The sequence below is a fragment of the Phyllopteryx taeniolatus genome, chromosome 17 (genome assembly GCF_024500385.1).
Source record: "Phyllopteryx taeniolatus isolate TA_2022b chromosome 17, UOR_Ptae_1.2, whole genome shotgun sequence".
In the NCBI taxonomy this organism is placed as follows: Eukaryota; Metazoa; Chordata; class Actinopteri; order Syngnathiformes; family Syngnathidae; genus Phyllopteryx; species Phyllopteryx taeniolatus.
Window position 1 is genome coordinate 5,680,816 of NC_084518.1, and position 23,225 is coordinate 5,704,040.

Here is a 23,225-nt window from a genome sequence, read left to right on the forward strand (position 1 = left end):
TTGAACGTTTTCATTGTTCATTCAGTAAAGTAAACGAAACGTTCTCGAACTCTAAATGTTTTGAACATGGGGAGAATTTTTATTATATAGAAACTAGCAGTGTATACATATATTACATTCCACTCGCACAAACTATTAATTACAATACTGTACGGTATGTGTGTTGGTCATTCAAGAATTGGAGGAGACATCCATGAAATTAAAAATAATCTATGCACAAAATACAGACACAGCATGCACTTGTGTAAATTATAGTTGTCCTGAGACAAAATGTATACTGTAGCAATGTTTACCCCCAGCTCTTAAGCGCCACCACCCAAATGCTCTTTTTCTTTCAAATAACACAGCCAAAATGTTATTATTTGTTTTTTTTGGTATGATTTTGTTGATTTGTCTTCCATGTAATTGTTAAAAAACAAATTTAATCACTGGCACATTTTAAATAGGATGCACTGGTTATGTCTCTCAAGATACATTCAATTCTACTTAAACCTATTAGCAATCTAGAGGAAGAGGGGAAAAAAGTGAGCTCCATAACTCAGCAAAAATGACATCAAGCTAATTGCTCTGACCATGTGTAGACCTGTATTTTTTTTAATTCTATTTTTCACATTTCTTCAGTGTGCATTTTGGGCTCAGTTATCTAAAACGTTGGGCCTCCGATTAAGCATTGCTCACGTAAGCTAACCTTAAAGTAAATACACAACACAAATTAAAATCCTTGCTCATAATAAAGCTTGTTCACGATTCAAACGGCCTGTTTGAGAACGTTCATTCATTCGTACCGCTTATCCTCACTAGGGTCGCTGGGTGTGCTGGAGCCTATCCGAGCGGACTCTGAGCGAGAGGCGGGGTACACCCTGAACTGGTCGCCAACCAGTCGCAGAGCACATATAGACACGGACAACCATTCGCACTCACATTCATACCACCACTGAGTGAGAACTGAACCCACGCTGCCCGCACCAAAGTCAGGCGAGTGTACCATTGCACCATCAGTGACCAGAAGATGATTTTTTTTTTAACAAAAAAAAAATGACCTGGGCTATTATTTTAGGAACGTGACAATATGGTACATACTGCAGTTACGAATCTAGAGCAGCCAGTGGAGACAAAAACACACATTCAATTTCCAATTATAACATAAAATAAATTATATTGTAGTTTTGTCTATATCAGAACATTTACAATACATTACAAATACAGTACATGAAACTACAGGTTACAAAAAAAAAAAAAAAAAAAGAGCTGCAATTTTCAGGTTGAATTATCATTTTAAAACAGTCAGACTGACAGTGCATGTCTTTGTCATTGTGTAGCTTAAAATGAATGTATTGTAATTGTAAGTATACCATTGATTATTCTGGACATGTGGTGTGTTGATTAATAATGAAATTGGATTGATTTGTGCCACAAACAAAGGTCCATGTTGCTTTGAGAAACACATTTTTTATATGCTCCATGTTAACAGTTCATGACAAAAATATCAATGTAATTACACAGTTCAGCGTTTTTACCTGGCCTTTTTATCTATACTATAACAATTTAAATCCATCATATACTGTAGTTGATGACAAAAATAAATTACAGCGGTGTCCTGACATAATGAAGTCAAGCAAATTACAAAGCAGAGGGGTGGTATAAAGTTTTTTTTTTTAAGACATTCACAATTTCGTCTTGGTATACGTAATGAGCACTGTATGCTATTTAGTTTACTGACTGCTCAATGCTAAGAAAATAAATTCTTACTGCAGTGGATATGCAGATTTACATGTCCAAGTGTGTTATACCATGGCCAAAGTTTGTCAAGTGATGATGGGTCTTCTCAAAATTACTCATCAGTTCTTTCCAAAAGAATACTGTACTGTAAAACTGTATATCTTTGTTTAATTACTGTCCCCAACTATGTATTCTCAGAAGCCTTTTATATGGCAGTAGGCTTCCAAACTAGAGAAGAGAACGTAAAGGAACCAGAGTCCAAAGAGAATCAGTGATGTCAGGATTTTGGGGATCCGTGGGCCTCCCAGTTCACCACCTATAGAGGGCCTACGGCGGATCATCAACACTCCCATTGTGAAGAAGGCAAAAATGGTGAAGAGTGTGACTGAGAACGCCAGTGAGCCAACATCCACACGAAAAACTTGACCTTTTACTTCCCAATAAATGGCAGCCAGAGACCACGCTACACCAATACCTAAGAAGACATTCACTGCATTGCTTCCAGTTACATTTCCCACTGATGCATCGGCATATTGGTCCTGGATTGCAGCCACTTTACTGGCAAAGGTATCTGTGGATTAAAGGTTCAGTATTACATAGACTGAACATTCAATATTAAGATGAAAATATATCGACGAGATAATACTTACCAGGAACTGAAGTCCCTAGGGCTACAAATACCACTGCGGTGACAGTGTCTCTCAAGCCAACTGTGCAGCCAAAATGAGATGCAAGATCTCCGATAATGGCTGTTAACATACCAATGACAGATATTGACACTATGAAACATGCCCAGCCATTCCAGTACTCAGTTGGCGGGACACAAGCAAAGAGAATCTTCCAAAATATGCACAATATGTGCATGAAATAGTCAAAGCAGTTCGGCATTGGCTGATCTTGTCCCTCATCATCTCTGTCACCTGTTTAAAAAAAAAGAAGGAAAAAAGAAAAGTGTCATCCTACACAATTTGAGAAGCAGATAGCGCTCAAACATCAAAGGCAGGTTCTTTTACTGTGTGCCCCAGTAAGCCTCAAACTGATAGCAAACTACAGTGAACGCAAACTCAGACTTTTACCTAAAATTTCATGGAAAACATGGTCCAAAAGTCAAACAAGAATCCAGAAGCCAAAGGACTGTAGGCCAAAAAGATGACAAAAAAGCTGCAATGTCTCACAATCATCATTTGTTAAAGTGTTTTATTGAAGTGCTTTTTGTGTTCACTTTTGCTATTTGTGTGTATATAATATTTTCACAGGGATATCAGTTATGTTTTAAATCAAGCCTAATGAATTTTGTTAACCTTGGGTAATTAAACATGTTTGCCCCGTAACCACAACATTCCACACTCTATACATTATTTTAGGATTTTACTTAATGCAATATTATATATGTACAGGACACTTCTATAATGATATTTAGTGTTTTTAACTTTTACATTGTTTTTCTAATGCCTGTCTTACTCAGTTAATACTCTACAATATATTATGGAAGTTATTCATGGCTGTATTGCATATAACATTGTGATTTTACAAATTAGGCAATTGCAAGCTAAGGAAAATACAGTTGAAACCAGATGTTTACATCCAGTATATATCTATTTGACATGAAATCATACTAAACGTTTCTGTTTGCCTTTTCAGGTGTGCCTATACATTTTCAGTAGGCTTGAGATCAGGGCTTTGCGATGGCCACTCCAAAACACTGACTTCATTATGCTTAAGCGGGTAGTTGTCCATTTGGAAGACACATTTGCGCCCAAGCTTTACATTTCTGGCTGATGTCTTGAGATGTTGCTTCAGTATTTCCACATAAGATAGAGGACCCGCCATTCAAGCATTTACTGTATTAAAAGTGCTTGAGCCTCGTTAAAATGTCCCATCCATGTAAATCTAGCCTTCTGGTTTTAACACAGATGATCAACATTAGTATGACTAAACGTGAATACAACAAATTCAAATGAAATTTAGACAATAATTTTTTTAATGATAGTCACTGACCTGCACTGACTGTGACCGCTTCAATGAACTGTTCCCTCCATGAACGAGACCCAATCACAGCTGCCAGATTTGTATCCTTAAGGAGTTTATCCACAGTATTCTGTCATATGAAATAGGCCAGTTTAGGATGATTAGGTCATGATTTATCAGTCATTAAAAACATTCTTTCTGAGAAGTGTGTATTTGTTCCAAAACAATAAAATAAAATCCACTGAATAATCTGCATGTAATCAACAATAATTTACTGCTGAATAAATTAAAATTGTGAGACTCCGAGAGTCTACAAACACTTGCGTCTTTTACACAGAGATTATGCAACAGCGCTCTGACAATGAACCGAACATCACGCATAATACAAGTAGGTCAATGTTAGCAGCATTATCAAAATGAGTGTTTGTTTACATGGTAAACAAGGTAATACCTCTCCAAATTGTATTTCTGGCTATGTGCAGTTTTTAAAGATAAGGCAAAACAGAAGTGTAAAGATTAGGGCTGTAACGATACACATAAATTAAGGTTTGATTCATATCTCGATTTCTGACCCAATTTTGAATAAATAAATTAATATCATAATAATAAATTCATTCATTTATAGTAATATTATATTATAATATACTGTATATAATTTATCAATATAATAAATACATTTGTCAGAAGGCGGCACGGTGACCAAGTGGTTAGCACATCTGCACATCAGTTCTCAGAGTAGTTTTCTTCCATGGTTCACGTAAATTATTTTCAAGATGGTGATATTGGAGGTCTTTGAAGGTGCATTAACATGTTTCTTTAAGCACGTACGGCAAATATTCTGGGTCTTGTCAACGATTTGAAGTTTTGGGTTTCGATTCTGTATCGTTACAGACCTAGTAAACATGCTTGGCACACCAAGACAATGTAAAAGAGTTCAGAGCAGGGGTGTTTGACATCAGGCCCAAGGGTAAAAACCGGCACAGTAGGAACTTTAATGCAGCCCATATAACAGTTTTTTGTGATTCAACTCGTTCAGATGCGTTTTGGTCTAAGTGATGGCTCAATAGCTAATGCCACCAGTTCATGAGTGTCATGACTAATCAGCTGTGATACTTATGTGACTTGTTCTCCTTTATAGTGCGCCTATAAGAGCCAAACATGTACTGATCAGTACATGTCTTGTTCCTGACACCCCTGGGTTTGAGTCTTAGTGTATCTTCAGATTCAGGTCATGCATTAAAAAGAAAAGGCAGTAATGAATATACATTTCCTGTATATCCAAAAGGTGTGTGATGAGAAAATGAGAAATCTTCTATCACAAGAGCACACTGCTGAAACTGTACCTGGTCAAGCATGCCATTGGGAGTCTGATGTGTGAGAAAGTGCCAGATTGTCAATAAATCAAATCATACCACCATGATATATATATTTTTACGTTTAGTTATACAGGAAGTCCTCGATTTTCGAACGAGTTCCGTTCCTATTCTGGCGACGTAACCCCAATTTCCGCGTAAGTCGGATTTCACCGTTAAAGTCGAAATTTTTCTGTTATGGGTCACTGTGGTCCCACGTTGTTGTGACAGCAAGCTCAGTGTGTGTGGGCGTGGGCGTCGATGTGTGTGAGACGGGACTGCGCAGGCGTCGTCCGGCGGGACTGTGAAGGAGGAAGGAGTGCGCGCAGGTGAGAGTGTGTACAGTGGCAACTGTAGTGACGGCGACCGTGGAAGAGTCGCGATTAGCGGAGGACCCGTTGACGTTGAATGTGCAGAGGAGCTAATAAAGCCATTAAAGCAGCAAATCGGTGCTTCCTGCCTTTATTGTTGCCGCCACCCAGCTCAGCTGTGCAACGAGGGAAGGGAGTTAACCCCGAGGAGGACAACCTCGGCCTTGGAGAAGGCTCTCCCGACCACGGTCAGGTGACCGTAGCAGGAAAGGTTAACACTTTGTATAAAGAAACTAAAATACAATAAAATAAAAGAATACAATTCTGTACTTACCATTACTGCTGAGAGTGTGAAAAATGGAGGACGAAAAAGGCAAAGATACTCCCGGCGCACAAACACAGACAAGCACTATGCACTAGCTAAGCAGAAACACTATGGTGCTGGGGACAAAATGGCGGACGAGGCACGGGCGTCGTAAAGTCAAAACGTCGTAGGTCGAGTAAGTCGTAACTCGAGGACTTCCTGTAATCTTGTTTGTGTATTTGTTTAAAATTATGAAGGAGACTTTCATATGAAGAACTGTCAGAAGCCATACTGTTTCCCACCTTGCAGGGATTGACTTAAACTAAAAATACAACCCCAATTCCAATGAAGTTGGGACGTTGTGTTAAACATAAATAAAAACAGAATACAATGATTTGCCAATCATGTTCGACCTATATTTAATTGAATAGATATTAAATGTTCAAATTGATCAACTTTATTGTTTTTAGCAAATAATCATTAACTTAGAATTTTATGGCTGAAACACATTCCAGAAAAGCTGGGACAGGGTCATGTTTACCACTATGTTACATCACCTTTTCTTTTAACAACATTTAATGAACGTTTGGGAACTGAGGACACTAATTGTTGAAGCTTTGTAGGTGGAATTCTTTCCCATTCTTGCTTGATGTCCAGCTTCAGCTGTTCAGTAGTCTGGGGTCTACGTTGTCATATTTTACGCTTCATAATGCACCACACATTTTCAATGGGAGACAGTTCTGGACTGCCGGCAGGGCAGTCTAGTACCCGCACTCTCTTACTACGAAGCCACACTGTTGTAACATGGGCAGAATGTGGTTTGGCATTGTCTTGCTAAAATAAGCAGGGGCGTCCATGAAATAGACGTTGCTTGGATGGCAGCATATGTTTCTCCAAAACCTGTATATACCTTTCAGCATTAATGGTGCCTTCACAGATGTGTAAGTTACCCATGCTATTGGCACTAACACAGCCCCATACCATCACAGATGCTGGCATTTGAACTTTGCGTCCATAACAGTCCGGATGGTTCCTTTCCTCTTTGGCCCGGAGGACACGACGTGCACAATTTCCCAAAAATATTTGAAATGTAGACTCGTCGGACCACAGAACACTTTTCCACTTTGCATCAGTCCATCTTAGATGAGCTCAGGCCCAGAGAAGCCGGTGGCGTTTCTGGGTGTTGTTGATAAATGGCTTTTGCTTTGCATAGTAGAGTTTCAAGTTGCACTTACGGATGTAGCGCCGAACTGTATTTACTGACATTGGTTTTCTGAAGTGTTCCTGAGCCCATGTGGTGATATCCTTTACACATTGATGTTCCGTTTATACCCAATCAATGGGATGTTCCAAACAGTTTGATGAGCATTCCTACACTTTCTCAGTCTTTTTTGCCACCTGTCCCAGCTTTTTTGGAACGTGTTGCAGCCATAAAATTCTACGTTAATGATTATTTGCTAAAAACAATCAAGTTTATCAGTTTGAACATTAAATAACTTGTCTTTGTAGTGTATTCAATTAAATATCGGTTGAACATGATTTGCAAATCATTGTATTCTGTTTGTATTTATGGTTAACACAACGTCCCAACTTCATTGGAATTGGGTTGTACATGTCAAAACAAATTAAGCTGTGAGATTGCAACATGTTTTGCATATTTATTATTTAGCAGCGCTACTGACTGGAATTATGCCAAGTAAAAAGTACCAAAGTTTTCAAGTTGTAAATTCACCGTAATTGAATGAATCTCGCCTGATCGTGGACAGTTTTGTAAAACTAAGCCATTTGTTATAGCGCTTGTCATATTCAGGTTCATGAGCAACGGTTCGAACAGCTGATCAAGAGCACAAAGTTTGGACCAGTTTGACGATTCTTCAGCACAGTTACACATCCCTCTCCTGTCCCCTGCTGCTCCTCATTCACTGTGCTTCACTCATTCAGAGTCAGCATGTTCACGTGTCTCATCACTTCGTAATACAACACTCCAGTATTGCAACTTTCCTGACTTTGTTGCTTGTTTCAAGTTACAGTAAACCATCGTTTATCGTGGGGGTTACCTTCCAGAAAACCTCCCATAGTCAATGAAATCTGCAAAGTAATCAAATACATTACCATACAAAATCATAGGTTTCATATAAGATTTTCAATGCCAATATGTGAAACTGTAATTTGCGAGTTTTTTATTTGTCCATGAGGTTGCCACACACATGCACACACACGCACGCACACACACGCACACAAAAGCACCTGCCTATTTAAGCATGCACTGCTTGTGTGACATGAACAACAGCCCATCCAGACATGTTGTGAACAGGGATTTTCCTGCCAATAAGCACTGGCACCATTCCTCACACTCATGGTCCTGCAATGTAGTCAGCAAGAAGCATTATGGGTACCCAGAATACATTGCGGTGATGTTTTAAACTACAGCACTGTAGTTGTAAGGAACTTCAAGCAATTTGGTGATTTACCAAATGTATGAGTTGCATATACAGTGCTAAGGTTTATTTCTCTGCAAAGAAGAAGAGCCCAAATGACCTTCACTGAGTCATTGCTGCCACATTTAACTCCTTTGGCCGATAAAGCTGACAGTATGAGAGATGTGCAGGTAAGTCACTGTACTACACTGACCTTTAAAAAAAAATCCGTAATGCACTGAATTTGCAATAAATAAACCGCGGTATAGCGAGGGATTACTGTATTCTGCCATTCTGTAACAACTGTATTAATTATAGCTCCCGGTTGGGCGTTTGTGTGTGTGCAGGGAAGTGTACCCCTCTTCAGTATCGGTGAAGCTCAACTTCCCATTGCTATCCACTAACTACTGTATCTACTAACTACTTTAGATAACATAAAACTAATTGAGACTGAATCAACAACGCTTCTGTTGGTTGCAGCCAAGTTGTGCACGCGATTGCTTCGAGTACGCCAGTAATCAACAATTAATTCCACACAATTGACAGAATTCTTAATGATCAATTAAATGATTATCATGCCGGTCCCAGATAGATTAATGATTGAGCTAATTTTAGTTCAGGCCAAAGTTAATTTGGCACATTTAGGAACTACACCATCTATTTACATTTTTCATCTAGTGCCAATGTCTTTTATATTCAAAAATGTTGTGTTCTTAAAGCAAAAAAAAAAAAAAAGGTGGCTTTTTGGAATTTGATCATCAATTTGGTCATCATCTCAAATACTATGGTCATTACAAATATGCAGAAGCAATGCAGGGGGATGTATCGTTAAGGTATTCAGCCACCCACACACCTTAAACACACGGGACTCTTCTATGATGATCTCTATCCTGCTGTGCTCTCCTAGAATGGGCTTGCCCATCTCAGAAATCCTCCTGGCTTCTTCCTCCTCAGTGGTGGGGTGGCCTGTCAAGGATGAAGCAAAATTCTTTCACTTACTGCAGCTGTGCCTATTTCGTCAATCATACTGTCCTGGTCAATTGCATATAGTGTGGGTAGAGCTCCCATCCTCCTAAGAAAATGTGTCACTTGATTGCTGTAGAGGACAACCAATCTAACATTTGAGCTTTGCTGACACGGGTCAGGACACATGTATTCAACAGTTGCTCAGTTAGCCTCATTTCTTTCTACTAAACTGAAGAAAGCAGTGGGGGACCTCGACCAAGGATGAATCGAACCATACCACTTACATACAGAATGGGAGGAGGAATTTTTATGTCATATTCCAAGTGCTCTTGCCACATCTGCAAATTTACCATTGCTATTCCGAAGAGAGGTAGAATTTTAAGAATGTTCATAAAACTTCCTGTCAAAAGCGATCTGGGAAAGAGAAAAGTAAAACAAACACACACGCAGCCCAAAACTCAAGTTACGAGTACTGGCCCAAACCTTAAGAATTGAGGGTAGTTCCACACACAGCACACGGACATAATATTGCAAAGGTGCAGTGAACTGCATAGCCTTTAAGTGTAAATTACGTATTCAAAAACAATCCCTATTACAGTTGTTGTGTAGTGATTGATTTGTGATATTCGCACAAATCAGCATTAGCTAACAGCGTTTTCAGGAGTCGTTTCTGATAACTGGTATATACTAGAATGTTCAGCAAAGTTGTCAACATGGGGTTGGATTTAATTTCTGCTTGGCAATGTGTCCGCTGCATGCCCCACATGCATGGATCTGCACAAAAGTTGATGTGTATAATTTGGCCGCTTGGTGATGATGGGCTTCCTCCATTAGTGAAAATGTCTGGTTTTCTCTGCTCTTTTCCTGCTCATCATTCTCTTCAGACTATGTGCTGTTTGAGAACAAGGAACCACTTCACAATTCATAACGCCCTAGCTTCACCCCTAGTCACCATCATAATTAAAGCCTATTGGCCCTGCACAACAGGGAGCAGATGAACAGTGACTAATTTCCGGAGATTTAGAATACTGTGTATCTTAATAAAATGTATTGATTACACATTTGAGCTCAGCTTCTTTAGCCAACTGTTCTCAGATCGCAATAATCAGAAAACCTCTATGGATGTGTATCGATCCATATCGAACTGTATCTTGTCCTGTTACATTATGGGGACTACCAAAAGTTATTGTTTAAAGCTGTCAACTGTAATGAGTACAGAGGAGCAACAGTAATCGTTCTGCGAGTGGGAAGATTAGGATTTTGGATTAACTAATACATTTTGCAGCATTTAGTGATAGTTTGAGAATAGGAATGCCATTATCCATTTATGGACACAGTATTGGCTATTTCTATACAAAAACTGGTATTTGAAATGGTTAACACCTGCACCCTGAAACCCAACCGACAAACTAATGTCTTACCCTGATTAAGTAGTAATGCTGTGAAAAAAAAAAAGAAAAAAAAGATTAAATCATCATATTTCCATTTAGTATGTTAGTATGACAACAAATACATTTAAATCAATCAAGCAATTGTATTCCATAATCCTAAAAGCATAAAAATATAAAGAGGATAGACTGCGCCAAAAAATGCTCCACTTATGACCACTGGCACATTTTATTGAGATCCAATAAAAGAGCTGTATCAAAAATAATTAAAAAAGAGAATTATACTCAGTTTTTATTGACACTGTAAGAGAGGTAATAATTAGATTAGCTAGATTTCTCATGAAAAATAATTCTCAATCTTGTATAAAAGCCCCACCACCACAGGCGGGGCCGGGCACCGTGCCGCTGTTTTAAATATTGTCAGTTAAAACATTCAATTAATTGCACAAATTACACTAATCTGTGAATTTAGTAATCTGATTGAAATAAGCATTTTGAATTTGATTGACTGATGATTGAATTTTCATGTTTATGTTCACATAAATAGTGTATCTATTCGACAAACAAAATATATTTGAATTTAACAGAATCATGTCTTTTTTTAAATTTTCACTATACACATGTACTTATACAATGAGATTAAAAAAACACCGATAATTATCCATCCATCCATTTTCCGTATCGCTTATCCTCACTAGGGTCGTGGGCTTGCGGGATAAGTATATGATGTCAAATATTTTTTATGTCTTTAACAATTATTTACATCCCTGTGTTAATACCACCACTATCAAATAGATCACTAAATGTGTTTGTTGGTGTTTACACAATTTGTAATTGATTTCCTGATTTAATATTTTTATTATTCAAAATATAATATGTTGCAATGCTTGTGGTGCCTTTTTTTTCTTTAAAAAAAAAAAAAAAAAGTAATACTCTTTTCTGATAGTGATAATCATGATATGAAATGTTCATATAATTTCATCTCTATTAAATGCAGGTATGAAAATAATTCGAGTCACAAAGAAAATAGTTTCTAAGGAAAGCCAAGTGGGTTTTCATTATCCACGTATTCATGAAATCATATAAACATTAGACTTTTGTTATTTGAAAGGATTTACTTACCAGATAGTCCTCGCTTCAGCCATTTAGGCTCTTCAAGCACAATAAAGAAGTTTTCCTGTTTTTCATATTCCTCCACATTTATAATGTGAACTTTTAAGGTGTGGCTGGGGGTATACAAGACACACAAAACACAACAATATTAGTCATACAAAATATGAAAAGGAAACTAAATCAAACATGATAGACCACAAATCGACCTTAAATTCATTTTACACAGTTGGAAAGCTATGTGAGGGTACAAAATAATACTGCTTCATTTTGTCATCAAAAAACAAGCGAACTATAAACTAAACTAAACAAACTATAAGACTAACTACTCCAGTCACAATGCATTTCAAGTTGCAAACAAATTTAACTGATTGGCCTGGTTACATAACTGTATCGTCCACTAAAAGTGCAATTAGTCAGCATGCAAAAACAGTTTACACAACCTGCAAAATTTATGGGAAAACTCAGTCAGTTTAAATAGTGTCACTTCAGCTTCCCACAGTGTGGACAGCATTACAGGATTACCTCACAACGTGATACCCATCAAATAGTGAGGTAATGGAGAATCATTATCACTAATAAAGGCTAAATTGTCCCTTTCTGAAAGCAATAATGTAGTAAAGGAAAATACAAACAGTAAAACAAATGAGAATGCATGATAATCAATTCAATTCCCTGGGCCCTTACATCCAGTTGCCATACAGCCAACAACCCGGAATTAAACAAGGGTCTCCCTAACATATAATTGGAGCGATAGATTGCACCCACATTTCAATTGAAGCACCAACACAAAACAAATTCAGCTACGTGAACAGGAAAGGATTTTATCCAGTCAATGCACAAATAATCTGTGATCCCCATCGCTTGGAGGAACGCTCCACTCATTCATTCTACAGAATAGCTCAGTGGAATGTGCACCTTTGGAGCTGTGGTTGAGGACGGCTGGCTGAACATACAGTATAATGACGTGTTCTTTTCAGGTGGCAAAAGTCAAAGCGTTTTCTGATGGTACTGCTAGTAAACAAACCCTTCCATGTGGTCTGATCAAGGCACAGTGACTTAAAAAACATCCATCCATCCATCCATCCATTTTCTTTACCGCTTATCCTCACTAGGGCCGTGGACTGCTGGAGCCTATCCCAGCCATCTTCGGGCGGGAGGCGGGGTACACCGTGAACTGGTCGCCAGCCAATCACAGGGCACATAGAAACAAACAACCATTCGCACTCACATTCACACCTACGGGCAATTTAGAGTCTTCAACCAACCTATCACGCATGTTTTTGGGATGTGAGAGGAAACCGGAGTGCCCAGAGAAAACCCACCGAAGCACGGGGAGAACATGCAAACTCCACACGGGCGGGGCCGGGATTTGAACCCCGGTCCCCAGAACTGTGAGGCAGATGTGCTAACCAGTCGTCCACCGTGCCTGCACTTAAAAAACACAGTAAATTTATTATTTTCTTCTAGTGTTGTTGTCTGGGAAGTCTTAGACTCACAAGGGAACGTCTCTGATTGGCTAGCCTTCTTCTCTACCACTGTAGTTTGAATGTGTGTAGTGTCAGTCGAAAAGAAGATACATGCAGTAAATTGCTTAGAGGAGAGACCCAACGGCAGCCGTAATTTACATTTCAACAGGTGAGTTGATTAAAAAATAGAGGTGGTGGAAATTTAGATGGTTAACAAGATCATTGAGGAACTGGCTACTTATCAGTAATTCAAGAGAAAGCAATAAATGAATTGCCTTAAACTTGGTCATCGCCTTCAGGGGAGCATACTGCCATAATTTGTAAATGAGGATAGGCTACTATTGAGTGGTTCTTTTGGTGACTGATGCTGTTTGATATGGCTATGGTCGACGGTCTAGTTCCCTGTTATCTACAAAATCTGGTCATGGATTTCTTAGTGCTTAGCTTGAGCTTTTCTGTTGCTCCAAATAATAGCACAAATGCTATTAAGATTGAATTTAAGGGATTCGTGAAACAAAAACAAAAAAACTAAACATTTTGCCTTGTAGCTGGTGGCGCAACCCTAAACACAAGCTTTTGTCATCGTTTCAGTTTGAGATCACCAACGTTTTTGACGATTGCTACAGTAGCTGGCTTGATCTCTTCTGGTTAGTGGTAGTCACTTGCGTTCAGCCACCTGGAAATAACCTGGCGTGGATTGTTTATAAACAATCTGAATTAGCCAGTAGATTACTACATAGTATATAAGTATATTGTATGGACTAAAGTATTGAGAGACACTTCTTTAACATTTCATCTAATTAATCAAATCAGGAACTGGCCAGGATTCCCAAGTTCATCACTAATTTTTTGATTAATGCATAAGACATTTTGGACATATCCATGCTTCCAACTTTGAAGGAACAGTTTGGGAAAGGCTCTTTTCTGTTACCAAGCAAGGAAGACATGATGGATAACTGATGTGAAATAAGTTGACTAGCCTGAAAGAACCCAGAGCTTCAACCTTCCAAGACATTTGGGAGGAACCAGAGCTGAGATACAGCGCAAGGGTGTCTCATTCAACATCAGTCCAAAAAAAAATCACAAACATTCCTTCAATTGTTTGTTCTTACATGAGTAATGGCCAGATATCCCAATATATGTCATCCATAAACATAACAGAATATTATGACATTACATTAAAGCTATGCCGACATGTTTATTTGATAGCAATTGCCTCAAGTTTCTGTCTTTGTCTCACCTCATTTGTTCATTGGTAAATTCCAGCTCACCCTTGGCCTGCTCGTAGTCTACTCCAACTTTGGCACTGCCGTCCTCTGTGTGATATGGTACAGAAACGGTACCCCTGGAGCCTGAGTTCCTCACCACTGTCACCGTCAGAGTGCCTGTGCTCTCACTCACCCGCAAAACCCCCTGACCAAAGGTGAAGATGCCAGCATGGTCATCATCCAAGATAGTAACAGTGGCAACCAGCGGCTCCACTAGTCTGCCCTTAGGTGAATGTCCTGTCCCTTCACCACCACCCTCCTCTAACCTTAGGTTTTGTAGACGGACAAAGAAATGTTCGTCCTCTTCAAAGATGTCGTCATCCAAAATTTTTACCTAGGAAATGCATAGAAATGTACAGTTTTTTTTAGGAATACCCAAAATAATCTTTTGTTCACATCATCTACAAATCTGTATCCCAACACCCTCCAATTTTTTATGATACAGTATACGTGCCATAAAAGTTGTTTAACGAAACAATCAGGCTCCAATCACAGCTAGCTCAAATGAGTATGTCATCATCGAAAGATACCATTTTTGGGACGTTGTAATCTCATCTCACATATAGACAAAATTGTGACCTGTATTGTATACAAAAACCTCGATGGCGGACCAACAATTATGAATCCTGTGCAGCCCGTTCCTCCAGAGGAATATAACAAAATACTGTTCCCATTACTAATATTTGATAACGGATTTTTCACTTTGCTCACCTTGATCTCTTTCCGAGTCTCTCCTGGTTTAAATGTCAGCGTTCCTTCACTAAATTCATAGTCCACCCCAGCATTGGCCGAACCATTTTCCGTAGAGTAGTCCACATAAAAAGTGTTCTCAGCTGTGCCCCCGTCAAGGACCACCCAGAGGCTTAAGGTACCACAGTTCTCTATGCAGAGATACTGGGCACTTTCAAAACAAATGTGAGAGCATGTACGATCGTCATCCCCCTGACCTGCCGCACCTGTACGGCGTGAATATTCAGCAGCATGTTTCCTTAGTAGGTTTCCAGCACCAATCAACAAGCGAGTTGCCTGGATACGGTAGAAAGCTCGACTCTTCTTCTTATGAACCAAAGTGGAGTAGTTTGCCATTTCAATAAGCTGGTCTAGGTCTTTGTCTGGATGTCTATCCCTTAGGTCTTTCAGCATACGAACCACCTATCAATTGAAAGAAATAATTCATATTGTTATAAAAAAGGATTAACACTGACATTCAGCTTTTGAAATTCTTGCAAACATTGCATGGGAATGTTAAAAGATGTGGCAATGCCAGAAATACGGTGACCTGGAAGTGCAAAACAATATAACAAATTGTGACACACTTTTACATTTCAGAAAACACATTAACAAAAGGAGAAACACTTTTACAAACGACAAAACAAATTACACAAGATGAAAGGGAACGTCTCATTTCACAGACATTCTTAAGGCTTCTTTATACTCGCGCTGATGTCACTGCGGCTATCCCGCGAGCAGTTTGCCTTTATACTTGAGCGCAAACCACTCGTGCAGTTTTGAAAATGTACTGCAGTTCTCCTCCAAGTCGGTGGTGCAAGTACGGCTGGTATTGCCTAGGAGTTTCCTCTGCATTTTTTGGCCATTTCCAATAGTCGTTTTTAGTTTCCTTTCCGGAACAAGGAACAAAGCGACAACAATGGCGACCGTGGAACAGTCAGTGTCTGCTAGAACAAATGGACCTAGATGACCACATGATACGTTTAATTATGCTGGAAAATCAATCAAGAAGGCTGCGGCGTAGGTGGTCGAGTACGTCATCACAGCATGTGACTAAAACGGACCAATCACGAGAGATGTTCTCCGCAGCATTCTACGCGCAGCAACAATTTTTGCCGTGTGCGCATCAAGTGACGCACAGGGGCCGCGCGGCCCAATGCGTTGATCACATGATGCAATACGGGCGCTGTCGGCCACGCGAGCGCGGGAGTATAAAGAGGCCTTTGGAAATCCTTTCTCGGCAAGACCCACCCTGCTTCAACATGATTGGCTACTGCATCGTGGGACGGGTAGGCTACGCAGATGTAACGATTGGGAGTGTTTCGGCTTTTGTTAATTTGTTTTCTGAAATGTAAAAGTGTTTTGGCTTTTGCTAATTTGTGTTCTGAAATGTAAAAGTGTTTCAAAATTTGTAGATTTGGAAAGATTAATGGGAAGACCTAAAGGTTACTACAGCTGCTAGGGTGTTGGCCTCAAACTCTCCGGGTGTACTGGCATGTACTGGCATGTTCACCACAGGGTTGATACAGGTATTAAATATGAATTGGGCACCTGGACCTGCAATTAGGCATGTGTAAATCTAGCCTATGAGAAGAAAATTAAAGTACTTCAACCTTCTGTCCTTTGACAAGCATCTTGCAGTGGCAAAGTAAATGTTTTCCTTACCTCATCTTGGTTCTGGTCCATCTCACTTGCTGTTTGTACAGATACTGTCACACTTGAGGAGTTTGTAGGGCACGAAATGCCATCTGAGTTTTTTCCGTCCATGATAATATCATGGGCTTTGGGTGTAATGTCACCTTCCATTTCCACCACAATACCATGTCTTTTGTCAGCACGGTAACGTTTGTGCAGGTATTTGTAGAAGAGCAGGCGACGGTCAGCGATCCAAGCCAGTAACACACACACCGGAAAGTAAAGCAGTGTCACTGTAGCTTCCCACACCTAGTAATACAGACAATGCCAGTTTTTCATTATTTGCATCAATAATTGCCATCAAACTAATAGAGTATGTAGAAACACACCTCTACGATCCCAGGCGATATCACAGCTAGTATGAGATAGAGCCAAATGTAGGCAAAAATACTCCAGAAAGATGTAATAAAAAATACTCGCAGGTGCTTAATCTTGCGAGACTCTCCATCGGGGACCACCCACACACATATGCCGATAATCACAAACATATTGAAGGCAGCGCTTCCAACAATGGTGCCTGGGCCGATCTCCCCTGCATCAAAGTTATGCCCGCACACCTGGCAAGTAAAAAAAAAAAAAAAAAACATAAAATGTACAATTAAAAACAGGATTGATCATTGATCGTTGATCACAGCCTCGTTTGGATCTATGTTGTTCTTTAAAGCAGTGATTGGGATCTTCTACCTCTTATGTGCCCAGAGGTGAGCCTAAATTACACTTTTTTGATTTGTCAAAAAATGATGACATTTTATTCTTCCACAATGAAGTTTTCTTCTTTTTCAATTTGTTGTATACCTCAATGACAGAAAGCAAGATTTCAGGAGCAGAGGAGCCCAGAGCCATGAGTGTAAGGTTGGAGACAGTCTCATTCCAGATTCGCACTGTGGTTACTGTAGTCTCGCCGGTGGGTTTGGTAATGGTTATCTCTTTCACCTACAATACAGATGTTGTAAATATGCCAGTCTTATTATCTTTCTCTCAGGTGTTAAACAATGAAGTCCCCTAAGTCAGTAAAGTACAAACTTATCAATGATGAACAAATAACATAACAGTTGAACTAAGTGTTGGCGGGATTTTGGCTTACAAGAAATTATGTGCGGGGTGTCCACAAAAACACTCCCTAATTTCATTATGCTATGATCTCAAAACCAATTCTAATATATTGAAAATATGAAGTCATAGATTCCCTATCCAAATATATTTTATTTCATTTTCAGTCGTCACTGGCACTTTCTGGCATCTTTTTCTTTGAGGGATGCACTGTTACTGGTCAAAGTTACCTGGAGACGCTAATCAATTGGATGTTTCCATAACTAGCTGCTGATGGTGGTGACTACCTTTTTCAGCAAGATGCCACACTGGCATCCTTAATGAGTACCTGACAAACAGATTGATGGGCCGTGGAGGATAAGACGATCTGTGTGACTTATTTCGTTATAGAGCAAGGTTTATGTATTGTACCTCCACTTCTTGCAGCCCTGGAGGAGCTGAAAAATTGTACCACTGAAATAGTACGCATGATCACTCAGATATGCTGGCGACAGAGATTAGACTATTGCATCTTTATTTGTAGAATAGCCAGAGGGGCATATCTGTAATGCTACCGTTTACCACATGAAACGTGTGAAATCATGCATCTGATGTTCTCCGCAGCATAAGTTATAGCTTATATCGGTTTATAATCAGGGAGTATTTTTGTGGACACTTTGTATTAAAATTAGGGGTGGGACATTAACACATTAATTACGATTAATTAATTACAAATTAATTCGTTGATGAACGCATTCTAAATGCATTTTGTGTTCGAAACAACACGAAACCTTTGTCAGTGCACGATTTCCTGGTACACCACTCGGCTACCAAAATGGAGGAATTGGATGAAACAGCATTGCTAGGACTGATGGAAGGCAAATTTTATTGAAAAGATTACCCGATGGAAGCCTTGATAAATGTGGTTTTGTGCAAATTATGCAAAATCCCCGTTCAATCCCCGGCCCCGCCTGTGTGGAGTTTGCATGTGCCCCGTGCCTGCGTGGGTTTTCTCCGGGCACTCCGGTTTCCTCCCACATCCCAAAAACATGCATGGTAGGTTAATTGAAGACTCTAAATTGCCCGTAGGTGTGAATGTGAGTGCGAATGGTTGTTTGTTTATATGTGCCCTGCGATTGGCTGGCAACCTGTTCAGGGTGTACGCCTCCTGCCTCCTGCCCAATGATAGCTGGGACCAGCTCCAGCACTCCCGCGACCCTTGTGAGGATAGGCGGTTAAACATTTTCCCATCTGTGTCAAATATTTTATACAGTCGTCCACTAAAATCCATTTAAGTAAAAAAAAATATTGCTTTATAGGACAAATATTGTTATATGAGTAAAATGTGATTAATCGAGATTCATTATATTTTCAATCAAGTCCCATCCATCCATCCATCCATTTTCTGAGCCGCTTCTCCTCACTAGGGTCGCGGGCGTGCTGGAGCCTATCCCAGCTGTCATCGGGCAGGAGGCGGGGTACACGCTGAACTGGTTGCCAGCCAATCACAGCAATCGAGTCCCACCCCTAGCTAAATGCTGTGTTCTATACATGAAGTGTGCATTCCAGACTGACTAAAAAAGATGATTCTTAAAAGTGAACCATACCTGAGAGGTAATGACTTCGATCGATGCCATAAATCGGTCTGCAATGATGGACACTCCCAGGAAAATGTACATGAGACAGAGGAAGTAGATGACAGCTCTCCCTGCCCTCTCCCCTTGAGGAGGGTTGATTGGCAACCACACTGGCAACAGTATACCAGGTCTACACACTACATGGCCTGTACAAGTCCGCTTGTCAGATTCTGTGAGATTATTGGATTGATGGGGTTGTTGAGGGCTTGATGCTCGTTCAACAACCTGTGGCCTGAAGGAGGTGCAAGGGTTAGACAGGAGAAGAACCAAGAGAAGGAGAAGAGGGACTGTTGAAATGTGAAAGGGTATGGGTGCCATATCTCTGGGAGGCCTGGGGGATCACTGGGGAGCCGCTGGGTCAGACGACTTTGCTGGAAAAGCAGAACCAAATTAAAATTAATCTGAGAAAGACATTCAAAAATTCATGAAGATAATACATTTTTAGCATATGAAATATGCTAAACGGGCAATACTGTCAGTATGTGAAACCTTTCGAGAATGGGACAAAATACATTCCTGTTTTTACAAGATTATAGTCATGTAAACATAAACTAAAAGTGTCAGTATGTATCAACTCATTCCAAAACCTACTTGCTCATGCGCTACACAAATGTGGACAAAATTTCTGGTACCTCTGCTCAAGAAAGAAAAACTCCCATTGGTCAATGACATAATTGGGGGAAAAAATGGTAATATGATAACAACAGCTATTTTGGCCCACTCCTTTTGGGCAAATAAGTTGATCAGGTTTGACAGAGCTGACCGCTAGTTTCAGCTCCTTTCACAGAGGTTCAATATGATATGATTCAGGGGCTAGATCAGGGCTTTTCACTATAGTTTGATGTTGCTATTAGTTATTCTTGAGTATTTTGAACTTTGTGGTTTTGATCATTATTTTAGAAGACCCATGACCCCCGGCTGAGACCAAGCTTTCTGACAAGGAGCAGCAAATTTCATTCCAAAATAATAAACTAATTCTGTTGGGCCACAAAAATGAAGCAATTCCTTCAGACTGTATTTTTTAAAATTGTTATTACTTTTGTCATTTTCAAGTTATTTCAGTTTTTTGTCTTTAACATAAGTCATTGTCTTTCTTTGGTAATGATCACTGATCCCAGATGATGAGATTATTTCACATGCAACAATGCAATTTTTTTTATAGGGAGCATCGTACCAGTACCATGGTCTTCTTCACCAGTACCATGGTCTTCTTCACACCTATCCCTGGTAAACAGCCTGAGTGCATGCCAGTATGTGGACCTTGTGTGTGCTAGCATAATTTATTTATGGGCATTATACTGTTGGGCTGAAAGCTTCTCACTAACCAAGAGCTTTCAGTTGCTCATTGTACCTTATGAAGAAAACAATGAATGACTCAATCTCCAAATAAGAAAAAAGATGTTGTGGATTGTCAGTGAAAAAGTATAGCAGGCAATTTACTTCTCAGTATGTCAGAATAACGGACTGTTCCTACTACCTCCCATAGGTGAAGCTACACTCCATTTTGCATTGTCGCTTGAAACAGATACAGTACTTGGGTACTGCATCTTTGATGCTGCCAGAGCTCTGCCTGATCATTATACAGTTGTGATTCAGAAACACAGCCCACAGAGCTGCTGCATCACATTTCACTTTCCAAGCACTGCTATGGTTACCATGAACTCACACTAAGAAATACCTTACGCCAGAAGTTGCTATGAACACATTTTCCAAAGAACACACACTAAAAAGTAGGCAGGTTACCTTTCTTTACAAAAGGTAAGGTCTGGCACATACACTAAATAGAAAGCCTGACTTTTTTTTTCTTTTCTTTTTTTTTTTTTACAGAGAATTATAATAATTAAACGGTGCCATTGATGGTAGCCAATCAAAGAGCCACTGCTGCAGGAGGTGGATGCATAATTGATTGATGTATTCACCTAAATATAGCAGGGTATTATTTTCATGTCAACTAAAAACAACTCTGTAAACATTAGAAAAGAAAGCCTGATCGATCTACGAGTATAACATTTCAAAAACATTAACCATTAAGTACAGCTTGGTCTCTCCAGTTGAAACAATGAAAAAAAAATAAGGATATTGGAAAAGTATTTCTGATCTTGCATGCAGTCACGATTTTTTGACTGTTACTGCAAAACGGAAGACACTGTAAAACTACAACAGAGTCGAGATTTTAAGGGATGCTAGTTGTATGCTGGCTGGTTGTGGATGTGTGGTGTTATCTGGGAACAGCTCATATTCCCTGACCCTCTCTGACTTGGCCAATCTCTGTCAGCACTCCCGATTACTGATTGCCTGGTATCATCTTACGTTGATACATGTTCCATCCAAAAACGTTAGTGCCTTTAATACAGTTGATGTCTACCCTAATGGATTGTTGGAATTTGTCAGCTGTCAACAGGTAGTGTGCAAATTTCTGCACAATTGTGTGTGTGTGTATACACGCACACACACACACAGTTACAGTGCCGTAAAAAATATTTGCCCCTTTCTCAAAAACTTTTTTTTTTGCATACTTTTCTTATTTTAATGTTTCAGATCATCAAACAAAGATAACCCAGGTAAACATTAAACGCAGTTTTTAAATGGTGATTTTATTTGTTAAGGGGAAATAAAATATTCAAAGCTACCTGGCCCATATGTGCAAAAAAATAATAATAAAATATATATAATAATAAAAAATAATAATGAATAACTGCAAGGGGGGGTTAATAATAATCCCCCCTTGTTAAATCATAAATTAACTCTGGCTAAACACATTTCTGGGAAAGCTGAGTTCACTTTCACTTTCACCACACCCAAGGCTGATCATCTCCAGACCTGTTCAATTAAGAAAACACTTAAACAGAACCTTTCTGACAAAATGAAGGCAGCCAAAAGGTGCAACAAAATACCATTATCCAAATAAATTCAAGAACAGATGAGAAAGTAATTGACATCTATCAGTCTGGAAAGGGTTAAAAAGCTATTTCTAGTTTCAGGACTCGAGCGAACCATATTGAGAGACGTTATCCACAAATGGAGAAAACATTGAAGAGTGGTGATCCTTCCCAGGAGTGGCCAGCCTACAAAAATTACCCCAAGAGCACAGTGGTAATCGATCTTGGAGGTCACAAAAGGACCAAGGACAAGATCCAAAGCACTGCAGGCCTCCCGTGCCTCAGTTCAGGTCAGTGTTCATGAGTCAGCAATAAGGAAGAGACTGGGCAAAAATGGCATCCATGGCAGAGTTCCAAGGCGAAAACCACTGCTGACCAAAAATAACATAAAGGCTCGTCTTATTGTCAAAAACAAAAACTGAATGATTGCCAAGACTTTTGGGAGACTGGACTGGCGAGACGACCGTTGAACTTTTGTCTCGTTACAGCTGACGTAACAGCGTTTCAGAAAAAGAACATCAAACCAACAGTCAAACGTGGTGGTGGTACTGTGATGATCTAGGGCTGCTTTCTACTTCAGGACCTGGACGACTCGCTGTGATTGATGGAACAATGAATTCCGCTCTTTACCAGAAAATCCTGAGGGAGAATGTTTAGCCATCAGTTCGAGATGTAGATTGATTGGAGATAACGATCTTCAAATAAACTGATCACAACAAAATCCCCAAAATATCGTGCTCGTACAGTAATTTCCCACTCCTACAACACATTCTATATTGTATTGTGAAAAATACCTTTTTCGTTATTTTCTAAATCTTGTGTATTTCCTCTATAAATATTTTCCCCATGAGATTTATTGTTGGATTTGAGAAATACAATATAAAACACGTACAGTATTGCAAAAGAATAACATCCTCTCAAGTTTCACACAAATTTTGGCAGAAAGACAGGCTTTCTGTTTACTGAGAAAGTAAAGAAATAGAT

General features: G+C 39.5%; 1 protein-coding gene across 2 annotated transcripts in view; it reads right to left on the reverse strand.

Moving 5' to 3' along the window:
• Positions 1-56: 56 nt before the first annotated feature.
• slc8a2a (solute carrier family 8 member 2a) overlaps positions 57-23,225 on the reverse strand; it is a 31,305-nt gene continuing 8,136 nt past the window's right edge. Inside the window, exons 3-14 of one of the 2 annotated variants that reach the window (XM_061751990.1) lie at positions 19,333-19,733; positions 17,492-17,629; positions 17,026-17,253; positions 16,667-16,945; positions 14,984-15,424; positions 14,245-14,606; positions 11,548-11,651; positions 10,459-10,476; positions 8,925-9,037; positions 3,718-3,817; positions 2,370-2,639; positions 57-2,290 (exon numbers count right to left, since the gene is read on the reverse strand). In XM_061751990.1, coding sequence (XP_061607974.1) covers positions 1,914-2,290; positions 2,370-2,639; positions 3,718-3,817; positions 8,925-9,037; positions 10,459-10,476; positions 11,548-11,651; positions 14,245-14,606; positions 14,984-15,424; positions 16,667-16,945; positions 17,026-17,253; positions 17,492-17,629; positions 19,333-19,680 — 2,778 coding nt within the window. In that variant the 5' untranslated portion in view covers positions 19,681-19,733 and the 3' untranslated portion in view covers positions 57-1,913. The remainder of the gene's footprint in view (positions 2,291-2,369; positions 2,640-3,717; positions 3,818-8,924; positions 9,038-10,458; positions 10,477-11,547; positions 11,652-14,244; positions 14,607-14,983; positions 15,425-16,666; positions 16,946-17,025; positions 17,254-17,491; positions 17,630-19,332; positions 19,734-23,225) is intronic. The other variant, XM_061751991.1, reaches the window with a different exon arrangement.